The sequence below is a fragment of the Anoplophora glabripennis genome, unplaced genomic scaffold (genome assembly GCF_000390285.2).
Source record: "Anoplophora glabripennis isolate ALB-LARVAE unplaced genomic scaffold, Agla_2.0 scaffold248, whole genome shotgun sequence".
In the NCBI taxonomy this organism is placed as follows: domain Eukaryota; kingdom Metazoa; phylum Arthropoda; class Insecta; order Coleoptera; family Cerambycidae; genus Anoplophora; species Anoplophora glabripennis.
In genome coordinates this window covers 16,440-41,177 of record NW_019416351.1, presented here as the reverse complement: position 1 = coordinate 41,177, position 24,738 = coordinate 16,440, and the positions used below count along the sequence as shown (strand labels likewise).

At 34.6% G+C, this 24,738-nt stretch overlaps 5 protein-coding genes across 8 annotated transcripts in view; 3 read left to right on the top strand and 2 right to left on the bottom strand.

The window, feature by feature from the left end:
* The window catches only part of LOC108908626 (AT-rich interactive domain-containing protein 2), a 63,006-nt gene extending 48,295 nt beyond the window's left edge, over window positions 1-14,711 (bottom strand). For all 4 annotated transcript variants that reach the window (XM_018712712.1, XM_018712714.1, XM_018712713.1 and 1 more), the window contains exons 1-2: window positions 13,979-14,711; window positions 13,826-13,919 (exon numbers count right to left, since the gene is read on the bottom strand). In XM_018712712.1, the coding sequence (XP_018568228.1) occupies window positions 13,826-13,919; window positions 13,979-14,070 (186 nt within the window). In that variant the 5' untranslated portion in view covers window positions 14,071-14,711. The remainder of the gene's footprint in view (window positions 1-13,825; window positions 13,920-13,978) is intronic.
* Window positions 14,712-15,561: 850 nt separating this feature from the next.
* LOC108908609 (zinc finger protein 593 homolog) lies at window positions 15,562-16,217 on the top strand. Its single transcript, XM_018712693.2, has 2 exons — window positions 15,562-15,748; window positions 15,836-16,217. Exons 1-2 carry the CDS (start codon window positions 15,659-15,661, stop codon window positions 16,190-16,192), a joined length of 447 nt encoding a protein of 148 aa, XP_018568209.1. The 5' UTR covers window positions 15,562-15,658; the 3' UTR covers window positions 16,193-16,217.
* On the top strand, window positions 16,155-17,620 carry LOC108908608 (serine--tRNA synthetase-like protein Slimp). The gene has a single exon (XM_018712692.1). It carries the CDS (start codon window positions 16,179-16,181, stop codon window positions 17,538-17,540), a length of 1,362 nt encoding a protein of 453 aa, XP_018568208.1. The 5' UTR covers window positions 16,155-16,178; the 3' UTR covers window positions 17,541-17,620.
* A 338-nt stretch (window positions 17,621-17,958) lies between these two features.
* Window positions 17,959-20,673, top strand: LOC108908628 (probable arginine--tRNA ligase, cytoplasmic). The gene is made up of 5 exons (XM_018712716.2): window positions 17,959-18,328; window positions 18,384-18,533; window positions 18,588-19,389; window positions 19,439-19,935; window positions 20,127-20,673. Exons 1-5 carry the CDS (start codon window positions 18,284-18,286, stop codon window positions 20,652-20,654), a joined length of 2,022 nt encoding a protein of 673 aa, XP_018568232.1. The 5' UTR covers window positions 17,959-18,283; the 3' UTR covers window positions 20,655-20,673.
* Window positions 20,670-24,738, bottom strand: part of LOC108908602 (guanine nucleotide exchange factor for Rab-3A-like) — a 15,443-nt gene continuing 11,374 nt past the window's right edge. Inside the window, 4 exon segments of the mRNA XM_023454206.1 lie at window positions 20,670-21,493; window positions 21,790-21,856; window positions 22,321-22,420; window positions 22,876-23,214. Of these exon segments, the coding sequence (XP_023309974.1) occupies window positions 21,414-21,493; window positions 21,790-21,856; window positions 22,321-22,420; window positions 22,876-23,214 (586 nt within the window). The 3' untranslated portion in view covers window positions 20,670-21,413.

Genomic DNA, 24,738 nt, shown 5'->3' with positions numbered 1-24,738 from the left:
TATAGTCATTTTTAATTCTGAATTAGAGGATATTACTATTGTAATCGCTTAAAAATTTTTTAGCTTGTTTTAGCTATAATTTAAAATTTTTCCTGAGTACGGCTCTGAACGCTTTCAAAATATCTACTGGATGAAGTCATAACAGTATAAAAGTCAATATCGCACAAAATATCCAACAATTTTTTTCTACTGTTAGCAATATTAATTACAAAATAATAAAATATTTCATAAATTCGTATTATTTTTTTATTAGATACAACTTTTTAAATTATGGATTAAAAAAAATTGTTGGATATTTTGTGCTGTATTGACTTTGATTCTCTCCTGTCTCTCTCTCCTCCAATAGATACAGGTATTTTGAAAGTGTTCAAAGCGTACTCGGGAAAAATTTTTAATGATAGCTAAAAACCTTTTTCATTTAATACAGAATTAAAAATGACTAGATTTTGTCATAAAAATAGCAGTGATATATTTAAAAAAATTAATCTGATGATGGCCCGTGGAAGACGAAACGTCGGATTACAAAAATGTTGACGCCATTGGATAGAGCGAAAAATGTGGCAATGTAAATATGCAATTTATTTAAAATTCGTTTTCAAATAAAGACAAAAAAAAATAAAACGATTTTGCAAATTTTTCGGATTTCGCGTCAGCAGTAGACTTTGTAGTTAATACTTTGTATTGCTGAAATCTCAAATCATCCTGCGATAATTTATCATTTGTGCATTTGTAATTCGACTTAGATGTAGCAATACTGTACAAAGTTTTGGGTCAAACAATGAGACAGTTTTCTTTTATTTTTTTTTTCCGTAGAATTGAATGGTGTAATCAATTTATGAATGTTTTTTAATTTAAACAAATTATCAACAATAACTGAAAAATTCATTGTTGCAAGTCATTTTTTATTCATTTTGCATTTTTGAGCATGTTTTTGAAATGTTATTACAGATTTTTTTATTTCACCAAAACGTATATGTCAAAACGAAAAAAATGATTACCGGCAGAACTCTGTACAAGTAGAATTTTTCTTTGAAAGAAAAGTGTTTCAGGCCGAAAAAAATGAATATCAGAAACTTCTTGATTTTTTTATCTAAAAAATTGAAGTTATTTAAGACAGAGAATGGTATACTTTCACCAAGTTTCGTCAAAATTAAATTATTTTTGCGGAAATGAGAAGTAAAAATCGAAAAATCCGAAAAAAACCTGTTTATCGTATTTTTCTCGGAAATTTTGAGGTTATGTTAAAAAGTGACCTCTACGAAAGTTGTAGATTATTTGATCTACAACTTTTATATTGGATACTTATTTGTTTGACGTCAATTTTCGCCAGAAATCCCAATTTTTCATAACTTTTCAACCCCCCAAATCAACCCTCCGCCGCCCCTGCTCACGCATTTATTTTTTTTTAGGTTTATTATAAGCCCTTTGGTTGGACTATTGAATAAAGATATAGTTTACACAAGACGCATGGCTTCAATTCGATCAATGCGAGCACGTCGCTTACCATAACCGTTAATTATTTAATTGAAGGTTTTCATTTCATCAAATTCACGGATCGATATCCATAAAATTTATGACGGGCATAAAATTTATTTGTTACTCGGTACCGCCCTACACTGCGCAATGGAACCGAACCGGTCGATTTCAAATCGTAGTTATAGTTAAAAAAAAGAAGAAGAGTGAAAAGAAGACAGATGACTGCCGAAACATGTTTGTATTTTTAAATAATTCGCATTTAAAAATAGACTGTTGCTCATAAAATCGCAATCGATTAAAAAAGCTTCCCACTGATTGCGATTTTTGGGAATAATCGATTTGTAGGAAGCTCGGCTACTTTTTTGCCATCAAGGTGATGTTAAATTATAATTAAAGTAAACGTTGGTTTAAAAACAGAAAAACGTCGATGGTTTGTATTAACTGGGCGCATCGTAGAATATTTTCCCTCATTTTTTTCTTGCTATTGTCTGTGTGTGTAAACGAACACCCTGCATTCCTTAACAGTAACTATATGTTGCAGCTTCTGCATTTTTAAGTAAACTCTTAACATTCTAGTTGACGTAAATGCACACACTCTACACAGCTGGGAGGCGTAAACAATACGTTACACATGCGCTTTTAATTAATATCGTTCGAATCGCCGTCCGCTCTGAGACCTCGGAGAATCGGAAGGAAACGCTTATTTATTTAGAGATTCCTCGTCCTCCTCGCATCACCGCGATCGACTCGTAGCGTTGCCACACGTCGTTCACGGTGCGTTAACAACGACAACCGCGCCACGTCCGTCATCGCCCAGCACTCGGCAACAGAGCCTGTTTATAGAACCGGCTGGCGCTGTGTAAGCTGTAAGCTATCGGGGATTAAAACTCGGTAAAGCGGAGGAGAGAGTCCGCTAGATCATCGCATATGGCGCACTATAATTCATTTGGTTTTTGAGATGAAGAATAAGAATTCATTGTTTAAATTGAGCTAAAAAAATTTAGAACCCTTAAATTTACGAATATTTCAGTTTATGATGTTTTTATATCAGATTTCTGTTCTTATGCATGGATTTGCTTGAAATTTGGACAGTAGGTGGGGAATAGCTCAAGAATCAAAATACACCCTATGCTGATATATATTTTTACCCTGGGGGTGGTTTCTACCCCTTTGAAGGGGTTGAAAATAAATTTTGTCAAAATAATCCCGGGATTCGATAGAGCAACTAATTTCAAGAAAAAAAACTGTCTTGTAAAATTTTTTTGATAAACCAACTTTTTTAATTATGTGCGATTGAAAACTCAATTTTTCAATTGTTAATTCATTTGTTCATAAAAAAATTATTATAAACAGATCTAAATTATTATTAAATTAAAGTAAAATATCTTTAATTTTGTTCTTTAAAGATATTTCTAGCTGCTATAGAACCGAAGTTATAACGACTTTCATTTAATTAATCGCGAATAACAGCTGTTTTTCAATTGGCTTTTTCCAGCTGCTGCAGAAATGAAGTTATAGCGATTTTAAGTAAAATGTCACAACTTACTTACGAATTTATAACTTCGGTTCTATAGCAGCTAGAAATATCTTTAAACAACCAAATTAAAGGTATTTTATTCTACTTTAATAATATTTTATCGGATATGATCTCAGTTCTGTTTATAATAATTTTTTTATGAAAAAATGAATTTTCATTTGGAAAATTAAGTTTTCAATCGCAAATAACTCAAAAAGTATTGGTTTATCAAAGAAATTGTATGGGACATTTTTTGCTTGAAATTAGTTGCTCTATCCATTCCCGGGATTATTTTGACAATTTATTTTCAACCCCTTCAAAGGGGTAGAAACCACCCCCAGGGTAAAAATATATATCAGCATAGGCTGTATTTTGTTTCTTGAGCTATTCCCCACCTACTGTTCAAATTTCAAGCATATCGATGCATAAGAGCGGAAATCTGAGCTAAAAACATCATAAAATGAAATATTCGTAAATTTAAGGGTTCTAAAATTTTTTTAGCTCAATTTAAACAATGGATTCTTATTCCTCATCTCAAAAACTATAAAATAATGTTTTGTAACATTTGAAAAAACATTTTTTTCAAACGAGAGAGCAAAAAATGTTAATTTTTTCCAAAATTATAATTTTGGGGCTCAATTTTGAGGGTGTAAATGGGGTGCTGGTGAAATGTGATTATTTTCCCCTTAATCTGTTCCACTTAAGCTTTAAAAAGCTGTTTTTTAATTTTTTTATCTTTTTTCTACGAGGCGCTAATTTTGTCCATACCTAAGTGTCCAAATGAATTATAGTGTGGCGGTGATAATTCGCCGCCGCTTCTCACGCACAAATTATTGGATCCAAACGGGCTGTTAAATCCGATAAATCGTCCGAAATATCTACAAAAACTACCATTTTGTCCCGATTTCTCTTAGTTAACGGCATGTTGCACAATTTTTTTTAAATAATGTCTATTAAGGCGGGGCTCAGTGTGAGGCTGCTTTCGTACAAACTGACATTTCATTTTATATACACAAGTTAACACAGCAAAATAAATTTATGTGAACTATTTTTATCTTTGTTTGAACTGTCGTGATTTATAACATATATAAAAATTTAAATATTTTAATGCTGTTGGAGCCGATATAGGTACCACAGATTCGTAACTAGTAACAGAATTATTTTTATGTACTCGTATAACTCCCCTGCTGTTGGAACATACGACACAAAAATATTCTTTATGACTAGAAAGTTAAGCAGATTGAGATACTTGCCTGTAGATGTTGAATAAAATTGAGTTCAAAATACTTAAAATTATGTATACATTTCCATTCCTCAATCATTATTTTTTACCCAGTATGCATAAATAAATGTCAAAAGAAACTTGGCAACAGTGCACTAGTATGTTGAGTTCATTATTTCTAAATTGGCAGTCCTTGTCATGTATACAGGGTGTTAGAATTTGACCGCCTTAATTTTAACAGACAGTAGAATACATTGAAATAAACAATGACATGGGTCCTAAAGTTAACTATTTCCGAGAAAACAAGTTATCAAAATCTCCCAAGTTGATGTACAAAAATTCGATTATTTAAGGAATATTCACATAACTGCGTGCATAGAATACCATAAAATACAATGTTTATTGTCCAACAATACGCAATTCAGTTGGTATCTGGAATTGGACCGTGTCGGAGTGTTTTTTGCGTACCACTATTTCCTTTTCTTGATGCTTTTTCCAGCGAGTTCGCGAAAATTGGACTCGAGGGTGTCGCGCTTGCATCGAAAATGGTGGTGGACATTTTGAGCATATTTTGTAGTTTGTTTTGTACTTGTGCGTTTAAAAATTTACAGAATTTTGTAAGTACCTAAATATTATTTTTAGTGCATGTGATTATTTGGATGACGTGAATCTTTCGGTTCTTTAATTACATATTTTTCCAATTCATAATTTGATTAAAAGTTAAGTTTCTGTTTTAAGAGATTCATAATTACTAAAACTCGAGCTAAAATTTAAGAACAACACTATCTTCGTACTACAAAATTGATAAGGCACAGCTGATTACTTTAACCTATAAAATGTCGGATGAAGAACTGAGTCGGTAGAAAGGAAAATTTGCGAACAAAAGAAAGTATGAATGCTTGAGAATTACAACAGAAAATAGCTAAAGCTGGAAAAAAGCTGTTGAAGACAAGATTGTAGAGCCAGAACCTCCGCACACCGTTCGAGGGAAACTAATCCGAGTGATCACGAAGTGATTCGCTTGGAAAAGTGTAAATACTGTGATACGATTATTGCAGCCAAATATATTCTAAACAATATACTGAAATTATTGAAATGTTAATTTTTAAATGAAAAAATGTGATAATTTATCAAAATGCATAAGATTGTATCGCCGTGATGCAAAGTATAAATATTTCATTGGTTATATGCTGCTGCGGCTGTATTTTTTACTTCTGGCATTGAAAGTTTATCGTACTTTGTAAATAAGAAAAAAAAATCAAAAAACACTTAATTTGAAATTTTCCCATTTTATTTTATTATTCCAAATTGAATTACACAAATAAACACAAGTTGAATGTGATCCATTTCTAATGACTAATTTGTGTATCAAAAAGTTTATTTAAATTTCCCGCCACCTATCATCATTCATTCCATTCATCTATTTATTTCTCTGTGAAATATGCGGCAACTTACTTTATTCTTTCCCTCATCTATTAATTAATAATTCAAGTATATGTCTATATTTTTTTCGTCTTACCATTTGCATTTTTTTTACCCGTAATTCGATTATAAGAGTACGCACCAGGATTTCCCATAAGAATCTATGTTAAAAATTCAACCTTTTGGCATTACAAAAACAAAAACAAATCGATAAGTAATTCAAGAAAAATTCACAGAATTTGATTCCGCATTGCAAAAAATACGCAATCGGCTGCATTTTTTCGCAGCACCCGTCCTCCTTAAAACAAGTCGGCCACGACTACGTCGCAAAAACAGGAAACAAAAGCGGCAGCCACCCCGCCTGCGTCAGTTACGGGGGATACCTGGAGAAAACATTAAAATTGGCACGGCCCGAAGCCGAACATACCCAAACACGGACGCGCCTCGATTCTCGTCAGCTTGATTCCAACAACCGAACACGCCAGGTTCCCTGGCGGTGCCGACAGCCATAACGTTAGCCGCCTAGCAGGTTCAGCGACCCGTGCGATCAGGAGAAACTCGTTCGCCGTAGCACGAGCTCGACAACAAATCATACATCTATCGAAGTTTTTTTTTCGCCGGGAATATTCGGGCGAATTACCGCCGTACGGCACGATAATTTATTCGGAACGAGTATTAAATTGAATCTTATTCGGTAATATTTAATTTTTTACTTTAATATTCACTCTGATAAATAATTTTTAATTCTAATAGAAGCAAACGAACAAAAAAAGTCGAACGTAGTTAAAAAAATGTATAACTTTCCTGCTCATTATTTGGTAATGATACCCATAACTACAAGCGTATCAGTGTACAAACAAAAATTATCGTAGCTGTGTCCTGTGTCTCTACGAGCAAAATACTTTTATTATACACCTTTTATCGATTATTCCCGTTTGAAACCTAAGCCACGGCGCCACGACCTTCAACTGAAAATTACATAATTCCACATTGCTCATTTTCAAATTTAACTGACGGTTATGTTTATTTTATGGGGCCCATGAAATTAAAGGCAAATACGGTATGTGCACAAATAATTAACGATTAACTTGGGATTAGTTTTGTTGTGCGAATTTAACGCCAATTTAACTTTTTTAGATGTGCGCCATAGTTATCTCCCAAAGCAAACGTGCATAACGAATAGTTTATATACATATGAATACAATATTTGGACCATAACAATGTCCTCTATGTATAAATTTAATAGCGGGGAAAAAATTTGTTACACCAAACTGCAGGGACGAAAAATTACATCCAATTTTGCATGAGGTTCGGATATATTTTTTGCACACATCCCCAAAACCCTGCATTTCTGCTTACGTCCTTGCGCTCCTGCCCATTCATTTCAGATCGGTGGATTTTTAAAACTAATTAGAAGCGGAAACATATTTTTTTATTATTGTTTATCGCTTATCTGTAATTTTTCTGTTAGATATGCACTTTGTTCTGGTTGTGATATAACTGATATGAAAATAAATCATTATTATTATCAGTAATACGGAGAGTAATAATTTGTTTTATCTCGTAACTGGAGAATTATTATTGATAATGGTAATTTTTTACATCTAAATTAGAGTACACAAAATATTTTTTTCTCACATGTGTTACAGAGACTAATTGTAAGTTAAAAATAGATAAATGTGAGTTCATATTACTTTATAAATTCGTACTTTAATTTGAAAAATTACTGATACAAGCGCGTTACTTTATGATACTAATGTGATATTATTGTGACATACCGAACTTTCCATAGAAAAAATATGCAAGTGGCAAAGTAACATTAAAATTAAGAAGAAAAAAAGTTACCAATGATCTCGATCTTCTAAAGTTTTGGAGATATACTGAAACATATTTTAACAATTTGTGAACAAAATTGAGCCTTGGAAAATCCCTTTTATTCCCAGAAAAATCTATTTCTTTTTTAAAGTCTGGGATCTAGGGGTTCTAGCCTCTAGGTGTGCCAATAGGTATACTGTTATATAAAAAATAACGTTTCAAATTATTAACATTGAGAATGATTAAAGTATCGGTAGTATAACACTAAATGTTAGGAAAATATGTAGAATCTAACAGTGTATAAACTCTCAAAGGGTATAAACTTTCAAAGTATAATAATGTCCGGTCACTACCGCTGGGCACAGGGGTGGTTCGATCGGAGTGATTTAGTGTTTGTTTGGACCTTTCAGTGTCGAAAAAAACTGGTCCAGATATTTCAAAATGGTGAATTCTAAGATTTGACCCTGTTGATGCTTAGCGTGAAAATTAAGTTTTCCAAGACATATAAGGGAGGGTGTAAATTTGTGTATAAGAGCGGTTTATCAGTATATGGCTTTTAAAAACAAAATAAAAAGGAAAAATTTGTAACAATGACTTGGTAGTATTGGTCATACGTCGATAAGGTTGTGCAGTAGCGGTGGTCGCAGCATTTTCGTCGGNCAAATTATTAACACTGAGAATGATTAAAGTATCGGTAGTATAACACTAAATGTTAGGAAAATATGTAGAATCTAACAGTGTATAAACTCTCAAAGGGTATAAACTTTCAAAGTATAATAATGTCCGGTCACTACCGCTGGGCACAGGGGTGGTTCGATCGGAGTGATTTAGTGTTTGTTTGGACCTTTCAGTGTCGAAAAAAACTGGTCCAGATATTTCACGATTACGTGAGTGGTAGTGGGAAGGAAAATGGTGAATTCTAAGATTTGACCCTGTTGATGCTTAGCGTGAAAATTAAGTTTTCCAAGACATATAAGGGAGGGTGTAAATTTGTGTATAAGAGCGGTTTATCAGTATATGGCTTTTAAAAACAAAATAAAAAGGAAAAATTTGTAACAATGACTTGGTAGTATTGGTCATACGTCGATAAGGTTGTGCAGTAGCGGTGGTCGCAGCATTTTCGTCGGTATTCACAGTTACTTTGTGATTCTGGAGGTAGGCGATGGAAATATATACAGGGTGGTACTTTTTAGTGTTTTCGAATTCAAAGCGATTCGTATTTTCGGGAAAATTGGAATAAGCCTGTATCTCCCCATATATTTTGCATGTTCTTTTGTAAATATATACCTTGACAAAAGTAATTTTGAGTTTATTTTACTTTATTTGTCATTGATGATAATTTCATTAGTTTTATGTCAAAAGTTTGTTTAATCGCGAATTCTTAAATTAAATTACGTATTGTTTCAAGTTTTTTCCAATGTCCTGGTTTATTTTTTCCGAATTATTGGCCCTCTGTGTCCTTTTCCATGTTGTGGATCTGTTCTCTGATCGGTTCGTCCACCACACCAAGACACTGAATTGAGGAATCCCTTACCGCCACCAGAGTCCCACCCCGCGACCTTGCGACTCAAAAAAAGGTGTCCAGGACCAGGATAGTCACGCACAAACCCGCACACCTAGCCGCCGCGTCTAGTTTGGATCGTACGAAGCCGAGCGGTATCAACCGGGCGAACGCGGCAACAACAAAAATCGGCCCGCACCGTGACTGTTTACTACTGAAATTCGCCGCCCCCGCCGGCCGGGATGGAGCACTCGGTGAATTGTAGTAGGTCAGGGTCCGTGTCTGTGCGTCCTATTCGCCTCGTCGTACCGGCAGCGACAGGATATGCAGTCGGGCCCGCGATACGGAACGGTGGCGCGAGGAAGAGGCCCGCTGCCGCTGCTGCCGATCGACAGTCACTTAGTGTGGCGGTCCTCGCTCCACGGCACCGGGTCGCCGGTCCTCGTGCGAGTATGTGTCTGTGTGCACTAGGTCAGGCTTTGTTTTCCGCGTGTTTATCTGCCGAGGGGGGTCGACCGAGCGAGTCGCGTGCTGGATTTTTTTTTAGCGGGCGCACGCCGCTACTACTATTACCAGCGCTATTTGGCTAAATTCAGTCGGGTCGCGGGAATAAGGGGGGCGCGGGAGGAGAGAGTGGTCGGCACATTCGGACGAACAATTTGTAAGGACTATTGCGCTTTACATGAATTTTATGTAAAATTGCACAGATAAAAAGCGTAGAAATTTACATAGACCTTTTGCAAATTTTCAATGGTTTGCAATACGTTGCGCAGATTTTCGTTTTGAGTGTAAATTTTCCTTTTACGATATTATTATCTGTAATTTATGTAAATATTCGTTTAACTTTATTGTCGTGTATGAGAAACATAAATATAATAATTATAATAATCATTTATTGTAAAGAACCACAAGTACAGATTTTCACAAAAGGAAAGTGCATCAACAAAGCTGATTTACAACACTTCCTGGGAGAAAAGTAACGGAAAAAGTAAAACAGATAAAAGAAATATCGATATACATATTTTAATATTAACCGTATCGAACTTTATCTAGTTTTTACACAGACTTATTTTACTTACACTATATTTTGTTTTCAAACGAACTACCATCGAAATGGTTCAAATTCCAAATGCTCTTTGACACAGGGACTAAGGCAAAATCCTCATCAAGCGAAAAGTCTTTACGCGAATGAATTTCGCGAAAGTTTCTCCAAAATAGTTACTTTTGTATCTAGAATGCGAAATGGTACTTTTTCGTTCAAGAATCGCTAAGCTCGGCAAAATATCCTTCCGAGAACGCAAAAACATTTGGCGTTCGAGATGTAAACAATATTTTTATGAAAACTGCAATCAATAAAATAANCTATTTAGGGGATGAAAAGACGCCCAAAATGAAGAATTGAATATTACCAATAAATATAAAAACTATTAGCATGTGAATTTTTCTATCGAATGATCCTTGATACAAAGATTTATTCTCATGACTGAAATAAGCATGTTGAATTAGAAAATCCACCCTTACGCGCTCAGGGGGTGGAATCATCTCCAAAAATAGAAAATATCAGAAATAATTGTAACAATTCCAAAAAAAATATATTAAGATAATTCACATAATAGTTTTTATATCAATTGGTAATATTCAAATTCTACATTTTTGGCATTTTTTCAACACCCAAACACCTAGATAGGGGTGATTTTTTAAATTGTCAAAATACTAAAAGCTACGGCCATTTCAGTTTTTTTTACAAATAATTTGCGACCAAAAACATGATTTTATGATTTTTTTTAATTCTTTGCGAATTGTGAAAAAAACGGGCGAAAATCAGGTTTTTTGCGGTCAGTCTTTAAAAAAACGCTTTGGATGAATAAATGTGCATTTTTTGGGGTGATCCGAATATTTCTACTTGCACCAGTGGCGTTCGTACGAGAAATGCACAACCGTTATTAAAAAAAAATGGTACGCTACTGACTTTTTCCCGTTTTGATATTTTTTCGGAAATCCACCATCAATTCTGAATGAAATTGGTCCCTTCAATTTTTTTCCGAGGATGCACCGTATTTGAAGAAAAAAATAAAACACATTTTATTGAAAGTTGTGTATTTTTAATTTCTATTGATATATTATCTTGTAGGTTCCTGTCAATATTTCTAAATAAAATACAACCATCAAATTTCAAGCCAGTATCTTTAAAAAACTCTGAATTACTTAATAAAATTAAACTTTCGACGCTATGGTCAGCATATTCCATGTTAAAAAGTACACTAAATGCCAAAAAAATGTAAATATCAGAAAATTTCCAAAACTAATACCATATTCGAAAAACAAATCAGTTTGGATAGCGTCCGAAAAAGTTCAGGATTCTGACGAAAGAGGGAATTGAGAGATTTTTACAAGAAGCACCTGATAATTGATTTCTACTAGAATAGGTAATACAAATTAATATAAATCGAACGATTTAACTAATTTTGGACAACTTTTCAGGTAATTTTAATAATTGGTGTTTGTGGAGCTTTGAGAACAGATGAACTACTAAAGATAACGATCGATTATTATATAAAAGATTCAATTATTATTATAAGAATTTCCTATTCCAAAAGTCATACTCCGAGATGTTTTGTGATTTCAAATCCAGACCAAATGAAGATAATACCGCAAATACTGTGCTTTAAATTCGACAGTAACTACAAGTCAAAGATTTTTTGTGAAGTATGTCAGGGAAAAATGTGTTAACCAAGTGGTTGACGTCGACAAAATAAGGAATATGCTAAAATAAATTGGAACTTATCTCAATTAGCCTCATCCGGAAACTTATACAGGATTCAAAATTAACTCTAGAAATTATGAAACTTACAATAATACAGATACGGGGAAAATACATATATTTTAAATGTACCTAAATAAATGATAAGCAGTGCAATTGAACTATAAAAAACACTTTTATCAGATAGATAATCAAATCCTAGTAATTCCATCCATGGTAAAACAGTCTTATTAAAAAAAATTCCTAACGCAATAATTTTAACCGACAAAACTTAGTAGCAAAAAACAAACTGCATATCACTAACTTAATTACCGTTTCACAGAATCTAGTCCGTAAGCCAAGAAAGCTCGTTTACCTTACATAAAATTTCTTTGGAGAGTCGGCTGAAAGCGAGGCTATAAGGATAATCAAACGAGGCCTTAAATATAAGGCATTTACATAATGCGTGTGTAAGTGAGCATGGAGCAACTTTCCGAAATTAACATTATGGGAAACGGGAAATAAAATGTTAAATCACAGTATCGATTAAGGTAATTTAAATTATTGCTAATTTGTGCCCGTACACGATTAAGCGAATGAATTATTGCTCGACTTCGTTTAGAATCGGATACGAAATATTTTGTATCCAGTTTCTTAATACAAACAATTCACAAATAAAAAAATTTCAACTTATTCCAGATAAAACATGTGAATGTAACATACGTAAGTTTCTTTAAAACGCAAATTAAAATAAAACAAATACGTCAAAGGAATGCACAAATTATTGATAGAACAATAATTGTGATCGATATTTCAAATAAGAAAGCTACTTTTAACTGTATGAATTGTTAATGTAAATTTTTCCAAGTAGGTAAAGGCAACTTAGTAACGGAAACATTTTACAAACACTTGTGTCAATCCATCGATAGATTCTAGGAATATGAGATTAGAATTAATCTCAAAAACGTGTTCTATAAAGCAATAACCAGATTTATACCTATATTTAAGAATAATAGAAACATTCCATTACAAGCTAACTGTATATTTTATTAACGCCGGAAATAATAATTGTTATAGTTTATATAAATGCAATAATAAAGAAGTTGTAAGTTCCTCATTGTAATTACTGGGTACGTTAAAATAAAATGCATACTATTTCAATAAGGCCGTATTATTAAAAAAACATAAATTGAACATTGCTCATTGATAGGCAAATTCCAATACTGGAATAGGTACTTTCAACCTGAAAGCATGATTTTTTAAATTATATTTGACTATACACTTAAGAATGCAGTTGTAAATTATTTTAACATCCAGAATGTTAACATACGATTAATTTCAGATAAAATATTTTGTACAAACACAGAGGAATGCGAATATTTTATTGCACTAGAAAGGTAAAATCGGAAATATTTGCGTTACTTGTGCCAAAGAATCCGTCATAATTTAAATAGAAACCACCAGCATAATTCTAAAATATTCCGTAGTTTTTACCTTGGCTCGCGAGGCGATAATTAAAATCCATTGCAAAACGTATTTATTTAATAAAGTCGAGCACGCCACAGCACAACAATGCGCTGCCTACATACTAAAGATTAAAAATAAAACTGATATAAAATAATTCCTATCCTTGTAACGTATTTCGGTACTTTTCCGTTCCTTTTTCAAACCAGATTGTTTGTTTACGCGATGGAGAAATTCAAAGTGAGAGTACCGACTTGACAAATGCTAGCTGCAGTGAAAAAAAAATCTGAATGTGTCCAGCGCTACACAATGCACGCCTTCTGAAATTTTTTACACCGGCCGAAGGCACTTTCCGATAGAGTTGACCCTGACCTTGCTCCACTCCACCTTCCGTGTCTCCCGAATCGCGAGAGAACTCTAGACGAGTACGGTTACCGCTTAGCAGCCGATTGCTTATTATCATCAAGCCCTAGCCGGGCGGCCAGAGACTCTAAACAAAAACATCAACACATGCACACACATCTCGTCCATGTCCGATTCTAAAAACCGGTGTGTAATGGAAATCGGTACTGGCGAATTTCATCATAGACTTTTGTCAAGGACATCAACTCCGAATATAAAATACATTTAATAAAGCCGTTCGAGCGACAAAAAAAATAGTGTACCTACCTTTATCCATCCCCCTAGGGAAGTAACGAGAGAATACAAAAGATACAGGTCGACCTCCCGGCTGCCGAGAGTAGGGGCCCTCTTGAACGGCGTCCTGTGGGAGAGGCGAAACGTTAAATAATAACGGATTCCAGATCAAACACAGTGACTTACCCTCGGGTCTCATGGAAGTGCTGCAGGTCCCGAAGGAAACCATCGCGTTCCTTCGCGTACGTGGCCTGATCCTTCCCGAGAATCTTGGCCATAGTAGAACCCCCGTTGACGGCACTGCACGTGTCACAGAGTACCGAACGTCATGACCGGCAGCGGACGCGACCCCAGGACGCTAAAACAACGGTCCCGACGTCCGTTTAGTTCACCTCCCGCAATTGGGGATGCTGGAACCTCGCAGTCGTTGGCCAGGCAGTAGACGACTCCCTGCGCTAGCTAGCACGACGTTGCACTCACTCTGACCGTAATAATGCGCAGAACCATCGCTTTCGCGGGCGCTATCCGCTTCACTATCACTACCGCTTAAAGATGCACCGTTTATAGATAAAATGCACTGTCCTGCATAATTCCGGATTGATTTTTTTCACGATAATGCTCTCCGGAACCTCACAGTTTTAACCCATGATGCTTGACAAGACTATTACAACATGGCTGCCGGTTCCCCGTTATTGTTAGGCGCGAATAAAACATAATTATTCCAGTTAATCTCTGTCCACCGGACGCACAAACTCACTTACTTGCTACAGCACTCACCCACGATAAAATTTACACTAAGTACGGAATTTTCTTTGGCCTTTTTTGCCCGGGAATGAGTAATAGAAATTACAGTTTTTAGATTTGACAACACAAAATAATAGTTCAAATGACAACCAACGACCGACACGAGCGTCATCTATAAAAAATCCCCGCAAACTGCTGTGGGAAAGTCGCTGAACTCAACGGGCGGCGGCAAAAGCTTTAAATTGTTTATTGCGGTTGCGCCAGTAAAGGAAATTTCAATTTGAAGAATGTGAAATGTGATCTAGATTCTAGATATGACATATAACCTAGAACCTAATAATAATTTCCTAATTTCCATTATCATCTAATAATAGAAGGTAAAGTGTAAAATATTTTTATTTCACTCTATTATTTGTCGAAACATTACAATATTAAGGTTCTTAAATTATACGTATATCAAGTATGTAAAATACATTTATTTCAGTTACACAGTATGCGGTCGGCTAAATATAAAAAATGAACTGAATGAGAATACCGATGTGATTGTTGAAAGCATATCTTATTTTGTGGGTTACAAATATAGTAAACGTATGTGATCTTATATAACAATTATCTTGGAAATAGAATAGTTTCATTAGAATATTAGAATTTATATTCCAATTCAAATTATTTTAACTACACGAATCAGTTTTAGAGATTAATAATTTATTAAACACATTTATTGTGTATATTATATTTTAATGCTTTCTGTTAAAGAGTGCCTCGATGTGAAAGAAAATAATTACATTTGAATTTCCCGCTCTTTGTCAGAATTTTTATTTGACAGGAGAGTATATTATAAAAAAGTACTTACAAAATTATGTACTTAAGTGATATAAAGTATATATTTTTAATCAATTCATTGGATCAAATTGTATATTTTACAATCGCTACCAGGCCTATCTCTGGATTCTCTAGTCGCTACCTTTTCTATCAAAAATAATTTTGACATTTCAAATTAAATTTTTGAAGTCCTAATCGGATTGGATATGATAAGGATCAGTTCAATGTTCATCAGTTCACTTTAAATTCTAACCTTAAAGGTGACCACGTTGTAAATAGTTAATTTTATGAGTTTGTGTAATGGTTTATAAAAGAAAAAAGTACCACTACGGAGATACTCACTTGAAAAAGAAATGGAGAACAAAACGAAGGACTAAAGATTTAGACCAGGTAAAACTATATCTTGTAAGATAACTTTATGGAATTTTACATAGTGATACATCAAGTAGATTAGACATAATATAATTATTGTTACAGATCGACGAAGATATTAAGCCGGAAAATGCGAGCCGCTTGTTGAATCAAGAAGTAGATCTCGACGTGCCAGGTGGAGCTCAGCATTACTGTGTACATTGTGCCCGACACTTCATAAACAATACCGCTTTACAAGATCATTTTAAAACAAAAGTCCACAAGCGAAGACTGAAAGCCTTAGAATTGGAACCTTATACCATCGAGGACTCAGAACGTGCCGCTGGTTTCGGAAATTGGAAAGCGCCTACTAAAAGGAAGATTGAGACACAACCTCCAACTGCAGAAAATACTAGTACTGGGGACGAAAACAACGAAGTTGACAGTCCTAGTAAAAAGATGAGAATAGATGAAGACTCTTAAAATGTTAAGTTACTTGAAACTTGTATTTATTGTACCATTTCGTGTAAAGAGACAGTTTTCTTCAGCGTTATATATAACGGGGGACAAAGCTCACAAAACATTTGCAGTGCTAACACCGGTGATCGATTTCGAGAAACAGTTAGAAAACAAAGATGTTTTGGAAAGGAATTTTAAGGCGAGGCAGCTACCTCTGGATATAGATAAAATAGAAGAGAGGTGGAAATTCTTTCACGATATAGACATTCAGAAAAAAACTTTAGAATTAACACGGATTAAGATAGGAGCTCTGGTAAGAGAATTAATGAAGGACGAGGAGGCTAATAAACATGAAATCGAGAAATATAAATTACATTCGAGGTTAGTAAAAGATGATTTAAATAACGTTAAACAATATTTCCACAATCTTGAAGAGGATACCATGTTAATTTTACTTAATTTACCCAACGTTTTACATGAAAAAACACCGCTTGAACTCGTGACACTACACAAGTTTTTAGAAAATTCTGAAGAAAAATCGCTATCTCATATGGAAATTGCGGAAAAATGTAAATTGATCGAATACATAGATCCATTTACGTGTTACTTTAAATCCGATGCCGCCTTATTCGAAATGGCAGTCTTAAATTATTTTAGACACTCGTTACTAGATTTGGATTACACACAATTCTCCAATCCCGATTTTTGCCGCAGCGTCATCGTTGAAGGTTGTGGAATTAAACACGAGGAAAAATCAAAAGTTTTTATGTTGGAACGACACGATCAATCCAAGGACGACGTAAATCGTTTACATTTATGTGGCGCAGCCTCACTTTCTTCATTTATGGCATATTTCTGTAGGCACACCATTCAGCAGTCATACTTTCCGTTAATGTATTTCTCCGTTGGTAGAAAATATCAGCCGATTAGCGAGAAAACTCCGAAGAACTTGTTCAATCTAAGCCAAGAATCGGTTATAAATATCTTCACGTCGACATTGGAAGAAGAGGATATTTTAGACGAAGTATCTAAACATGTTGTTACCTTGTATGAGTCGTTGGGATACCATTTTAGATTAGCTTACTTACCGGCCAACAAGCTGGATGAATCGGAGAGTCTCAGACTGTCAATTCAAATGTATTCGAATCACCTGAAAGACTATGTGGAGGTGGGGAATATTTCCGCTTATGATAGTTACCTGAGTAAACGGTTATTATTTAATTATAGCGTTGATAAAGAACGGAGGTATCCCAAAATTATCGCTGGGACTTTAGTGAACATACCGAAACTGTTGGGTTGTGTTTTAGAAAACAATTCAGTGAAAAGCGCTAGTTTAATAACTTCTTTACTGCAAAAATTTATGTTTGTTTGAAAGTTTCTTTGTCGATATAAAAGTTTCTGTAATCTATTACATACCCTTTCTTCCAATAAAATACAAGGCGTTTTATTTTACAGATGTATAAACCTTAATATAAATAAAAACAAATGAAGTTCAGTAGTTCAAATGTAATTTTCATGAAAAATGTGCACTACTAAAGCAGGTCAATTCTAAAGATTTGCCCTCAAATGGCTTCTTTTAATATAGCACACTGTATATATTATTTTTCTAACAAAGTGAATTTATCCGCCATCTCTACTACTTTTTGTGAACTAAAAACTTATCATCTAAGCAAGCAGGAGGCAGGCATTGATCTATTTTGATTTCATTTCGAATAGGCAGTGTGCGTTCAGATTTTCATTTTGATAACGTCACTTTTCGACAAAAAATATTCTTGCTCGGATTGTTACAAAAAGGATCAACAAATAGCAGTGACACTCAGTTTTGTGCTATTTTAAAAAATTTTTATATTGAATACGAATTAATGAACATAAATCCACGTCTATTACACGTGGCCATAAATAGTTTAGATTTTTGCCATTCTGTGTGCCATCATCACCCACCCACTAGTTACTCTCTCACTTCATTCTATTTTCACCACGTTCTTTTCCATACGAAGGCTGTTGAGGTTATGCCACCGAAGTTTTAAAAAACGATTTTTCGTTTTTATGCATAATTTAGAGTTGTAGTTATTTATTTCATTTCAGTTATTATTTATTTCGGAAGCAAACAGTATTATGGAAAACAGTCTGTCGATTTACAATAAGGAAGCAGATAGTGCTGTAAGTACTTGAAATATGGCATCAGTAATAGAAAATATATGATAATAATTTGCAGCAAGAACAAATTAATTTATTAAAAAGGCAGTTGTCGGAGATCAAGAAACTGATCAAGAATAAGACGGTACAATCTTCCGATGATCCTGAGCTGAACAAAGTTATCACGGAAAATGTAAAGTTGAAACATAGATTGGCAATTCTAAATAGGGTAAGTGGGTAATTTATTTAATTACTATGTATTATTCTTGAATGAAAATTTTAGGCGATTGCACTACAATTGAATAGTGTGAAACTTGCTGCTGCGAAGCCCATTGACAAAACTAGAATGCAGAGTATTACCGACATACTTACCGATATATTTTCATCAGCCATATCTAGGGCTTTCCCAGATATTCCGGACCCTCCTGTTAATATTGCATTATCTGGAAGTAATGTCCAATTTGGTGATTACCAGTGTAATTCTGCTATGGCTTTGGCTAAAGTTTTTAGGCAGTTGGGTAAGAAAGCTGTACCGAAAGAAATCGCTCAAAAGATTGTGGAGAGTGTACCTTCACATGAGCTTATCGAAAAGCTGGAAGTTGCGAACGCCGGTTTTATAAATATTTTCCTAAGCAAAGCTTACGGCGTTGAAAGTTTATCGACTATTTTTGAATACGGGGTGAAACCTCCTACTTTGACAAGGAAACGTAAGGTTTTGGTTGATTTTTCATCCCCGAACATTGCTAAGGAGATGCACGTCGGACATTTACGTTCGACTATTATAGGAGACAGTATTTGCCGATTGTTGGAGTATTTAGGCCATGACGTTTTACGTATTAACCATGTTGGTGACTGGGGAACCCAATTCGGGATGTTAATTGCTCATTTGCAGGAAAAGTTTCCAGACTATCTAGTCAAGATGCCTCCTATCAGTGATTTGCAAGGTTTTTATAAGGAATCGAAGATAAGATTCGATGAGGATGAAGAATTTAAGAAGAGAGCTTACGCTAGTGTCGTTAAATTACAATCGTTCGATCCAGATCACAAAAAGGCGTGGGAACTCATCTGCGACATCTCTCGAAAAGGTAATTTCTAATTATTACCGTTTCAGACCTTGTTAGTTTTTGTGTGTAGAATTTCAGAAAATCTACGACCGTCTCGACGTGAGACTCGTCGAGCGAGGCGAATCGTTTTACCAGACACGAATGGAAAACATTGTCAAGGAACTAGAAGCCGGCGGGTACCTAGAAGAAGACGAAGGTCGAAAAATCCTTTGGGGCGGCGGGACCATCCCCATGACGATTGTAAAATCCGACGGAGGTTTTACGTACGACACCTCCGATATGGCGGCCATAAAACACCGTCTCTTCGAAGAAAAGGACGACTGGATTATATACGTCACCGACGCCGGCCAAGCTACACATTTTCAGACGCTGTTTGGGTGCGCCAAGCGAATAGGCGTGTTGGACGAGAGTATCCACCGGGTCGACCACGTGGGTTTCGGCGTTGTGCTCGGTGAGGATAAGAAGAAGTTCAAGACCCGTTCTGGGGATACCGTTAAGCTTCTGGACCTGTTAGACGAGGGGTTAAGGCGTGCGCTCGATAAACTCAAAGAGAAAGAACGGGATAAGGTAAGTTTTTGCTTTATTTGTCGAAGAGAATGTCAAAAATTGAATTCGTTTTATGTTTTCTTCATCACGACAATCTAAAAAAAAAACTTAAAAATAATTAATGTTTACCGTTTATTTTTTGTCTGCCTAACGCCTTGTTCTCTTAAATCAAAAATGATTTTAATAATTTGTTATTGTTGTTTATATAAAAGGTTCTTACACCTGAAGAACTGAAGAAGGCCCAAGAATCCGTGGCATACGGTTGCATCAAATACGCCGACTTGTTGCACAACAGACACCTCGACTACGTATTCTCCTTCGACAAGATGCTCGAAGACAAAGGCAACACCGCCGTCTATTTACTGTACGCCCTCACGCGTATAAAATCGATTGCTCGCAACGCCAATTTCACCCCCGAGAAAATCAAGGAACTCGGCAAAAAGGAACGGGTTTCGTTAGACCACGACAAGGAGTGGAAACTCGGGAAGGTGCTGCTGCGCTTCCCCGACGTCCTATTCAAAATAACGAAGGATCTCTGTCTGCACCACCTGTGCGAGTACGTCTACGAAATAGCTACGACCTTCACCGAGTTCTACGACAACTGTTATTGCATAGAGAAGGACTCGTCGGGAGACATCGTCAAGGTGAACCACGGAAGGATTTTACTGGTGGAAGCGGCGGCTTCGATTATGGAGCACTGCTTCAATATCCTCGGGCTCAGGCCCGTGTCGAAAATGTAAATAAAACAAAGTGAGTACATATCTCGTTTTATTTGTTACATATCTTTTTGTCAGTATAGAGAGTCTAAATAATATCAACAATAAATTTGAGATTTAATAAGAGCTAAAACATAGAATATATACATAAATTTACAACAAAAACACTTCGGTGAGTACATTTGGATACCAACGATAGTTTCAGATACCCTGTGAAGGCAAAATTAACCTAATTTTCGTGTTTCTAAAATGTCAATGCCTACTGGCAGAAAATGTTATTTTGTACCTACTAGGTTAGTAGGCACAATGTACCAGTAGGCGTAGAGTATCATTGACATACACTGTAGGCTTTTCATCCACATTCAAAACATACCAAAAACTAATTTCCGATCGAAACAATTTATTGTCTTAAAAATCATTTACATATCTTCAATTTTTTTTCATCACTGAAGTGTTCACAGGAAAAAATACTCTATTCTACAAGGTTTTCCCTAATTTTGTTCCGAATCATATTTCACCTATAAAAGAAACATTTTAAAAATAGCAAAATATCATTTCTTTAAAACTTTTTTAACCACCTTAATCGGGATTAAAGTGAGAGGCATATGTACACGAGGCGGGGACAAATGCGTAAAAAAATAAATTCCTGAATTTGCTACACCGTAAAATATAAAAATTCTGCAACTTAAATCACCTAGTCTTTGGTTTGAGTTTTAACAGATCTATAACTAAGGATAGCGTAGGGTAGAATTTGGCACATGTAACGAGTCCGATAACTTAGTTTCACGAAGCGAGGCTCAGTCCTAGGCGGGCCAGGGAGATATTCTTCCTCAACCTTATAATTTCCCAGTAGACATCGTGAGCTGAAATGAAAAAAATCAATTGCCAAAACAGAATTTATAAATATCACTACAGCTAGACTCGAAAACAAAGTTATTTTTTTGGAAAAACACTGCTAAACGTTACGCCAGGACGTAAATCAATTATCAGACATAATGAAGTATTTATAAATTATAATTATGATGAGAGAGATAAGACGTTCACATTGTTTTGATCTTGAGTTAATTTTAAGCTGTGTGATCTCATCTTACTTTCAGGGAACACATGCTGCGATAATCTTGTTGCTCCATAATTGTTTTTAAAAAATGTGTAAACTTACCAGAACTTTTCACCAGACCCCTTTCAATGTATTTGAGATAATTTAAAAAATCACAGACAGCGATAATCTGAAAAACAAAAAATTGATAAATTATAAAAGTATTTTAACTTTTTTCTGGAATACCCTGTAGATTTTTACACTTTTTGTTAGAACCCTCTCTTAGAAACAAATAGCGCAAGAGATTTGACCAAAGCTGTGCTATAAGTGTAAAATCTTAGGTTATGTTGGATATGACTGCCTACTGTTCATTTGAACTACCAATGATCTCTTTCAAATATATTATGCTTGTAACACATACTTTCGGTCAAATCTTTCACACATAGACCTATCAAACTTTATAAATGTTCCAACAGAATGTGTTATACAGGATGTTTAAAACATATCAATACATATATTATAGATTTTTTTTAAAGAAATGAATTTTAAGTGAATAAATTACGTTGTACTCTTCTGATATCTTCAAATGCAACGAAGTTACAGTCGATTCTTAAATTTATAAGTGATTATTTAATCGTTAAAACGAAACCTTACCCTATTCCTACACAGTTGCGATATGCTGTACCAATTGTCCGACTCTCCGATGTTCATCCTATAAAAACATAACCTTGGGACTTCTAGTAACGCACATTTTCTGAAAGATAAAAAATAAAACATGTAAATCAATTACGGTGTTTACGACTGTAATTACATTATAGTCTTCAATTGCAAAATCGTTTACTAAGAATTCTGTTTCATGTTAATTTACGGCAGCCGGATGCGATCATAAATTTATATATACATTTTTTAAATGCATGCACATTAATAACGATCGTTCGTGTCAGGTACATAGTCGTTTTTATATATATTTAATTAAACGAAACGTATTGACTACGGCTACTACGACCCGTAAGATCAAAATTACCCGTTTAAGTTATAACCATCGTTATTTGAATTTTATTAGTTTTTGAAACCGAGCAAGACTTCCTGGAATAAAGATAAAGTTATCAAGTACATAAATTAACTGCCGATGTATTATATAAACGGAATTTTTATGATGTTCTGGTGACTCATATAAAAAATATCCGTGTCGTATTTCTGGGTACTTACTTAGGGAACATGGCTTTTGTCTTGTCGCTGACGGCTTCGATTAGGATCGTACCGGCCTCCACAGCGATGCTGACTTTACTCGATAACTCCTTGTTGTTGAAGCGCAAGCACAGGTTGATGTCTTCGTTGTAAATTCGTTGAATGAAAGGGTCAGTTTTTCCCAACACGGGCTTTTGACGCCAGACTAGGAACTCTTTGTGGAACTCAGGATCCACCTGCATTTTAAAAAATATAATAAAGTAATTTATTTGTTTTATCGATATTTTTTTTATTATGGTCTTTATTACACTTTAGGGCAATCGTTAGCAGATGTGCGATGGACTTTTTTCACTTCCCCTTAAACATTTATAAATACTTTTAGGCGATGTTGGTTTATTTTTATATATAACTAAAATATTAAGAATTAAAAGATTCTTACTCATCGGAGATTTTGACCAATCTCGGTCTTTTGTTATTCAACGTTGTGAATGTTTTATTATTTTGTGCTTCGATGAGGATTTTCATTTTTATTAACTTTTCGTTATAGTTACTCGTGATATTTGTTTTTCTGCTTTATGTTGGCTTAGATTAGGTTAGTTTAGGTTAAGTACATGTTTTTAATAAAAATCTTGCATTAAAATTATTTATACCTTTAACTTTCCATTTTATTTTCAACCATCTTCATTTTTTTTGTCTTTTAGTCTTTATTATCTTTTTTATTAACATACCTACTACTGTTTGTTACTTGGAAAATTTGTATTTTGACTGCTGTAAAGTGTTACAGATCCCATAATCCTATATAGGTAGGTAAATAAACTTAAATTTGTACGCTTAGCCAATCAGATCTCTATATTCTAGAATTATGAATTTTGCCATAACCTAAATGTTGTAGAGCAAATCCAGAATCTTTACTTTGTACAAATAGGGTTGCCAGATGTGCTCGAAAAAAAAACCGGACAGCATTCCAAAAAAAAAAAAAAAATTAAATAAATAGATTTTGAGATAAGCTATGAGTCATACCAAGGCAGTACAGAAGTTTACGGAACTATCAAGCAAGGCGGACTTTTTCATTTTTCACTCTACGAATCCAGTGCATTGTTGCCTATTAGATTTGCGCAACTAATTCAGCGGCGAAATAAATTCGTTTTCCGTGCGCTGTTGCCGCTGTTACCGTTTTTAGGCAAACATTTTTTCCCAAATTGCAGGATATTTTATGAATTCAACAAAAAACTGGACATTTGCTTGTCCGGTTTACCAAACATTTTTCAACCGGACAGGCATCAAAAAAACCGAACTGTCCGGTCGAAAACCGGACATCTGGCAACCCTAGGTGTAATCAGTTTTTGAATGTTTTTTAATTTCAACAAATTATCAACAATAACTGAAAAATTCATTGCTGCAAGTCATTTTTTATTTTTTTGCATTTTTGAGCATGTTTTTGAACTGTTATTATAGATCTTTTTAATTCACCAAAAAGTATATTTCTAAACGAAAAAAATGATTACCGGCAGAAGTCTGTATGATGAATTTTTTAAGTAGAATTTTTCTTTGAAAAAAATGAATATCTCAGAAACTTCTTGATTTTTTTTATCTAAAAAAATTTGAGGTCATTTAAAACAGAGAAAGGTATACTTTCACCAAGTTTCATCAAAATTAAAATATTTTTGCCGAAATGAGGAATAAAAAACAAAAAATCAGAAAAAAAATCTGTTTTTCGCATTTTTCTCAGAAATTTTGGGGTTATGTTAAAAAGTGACCTCTACAAAAGTTGTAGATTTTTGCATGATCCACAACTCTTGTATTGGATACCTTTTTGTTTGACGTCAACTTTTGCCAGAAATCCCAATGATACAAGTTTTCATAACTTTTCAACCCCCCAAATCA

Coding starts and splice junctions, on each gene's coding strand:
- LOC108908628 (XM_018712716.2), top strand. CDS start 18,284: ATGGAAAACAGTCTGTCGATTTACAATAAGGAAGCAGATAGTGCT. Junction 19,390..19,438: donor CTGCGACATCTCTCGAAAAG/GTAATTTCTAAT, acceptor TTTTGTGTGTAG/AATTTCAGAAAATCTACGAC. Junction 19,936..20,126: donor AAGAGAAAGAACGGGATAAG/GTAAGTTTTTGC, acceptor TTTATATAAAAG/GTTCTTACACCTGAAGAACT.
- LOC108908608 (XM_018712692.1), top strand. CDS start 16,179: ATGAAGACTCTTAAAATGTTAAGTTACTTGAAACTTGTATTTATTGTA.
- LOC108908609 (XM_018712693.2), top strand. CDS start 15,659: ATGGTTTATAAAAGAAAAAAGTACCACTACGGAGATACTCACTTGAAA. Junction 15,749..15,835: donor GGACTAAAGATTTAGACCAG/GTAAAACTATAT, acceptor TTATTGTTACAG/ATCGACGAAGATATTAAGCC.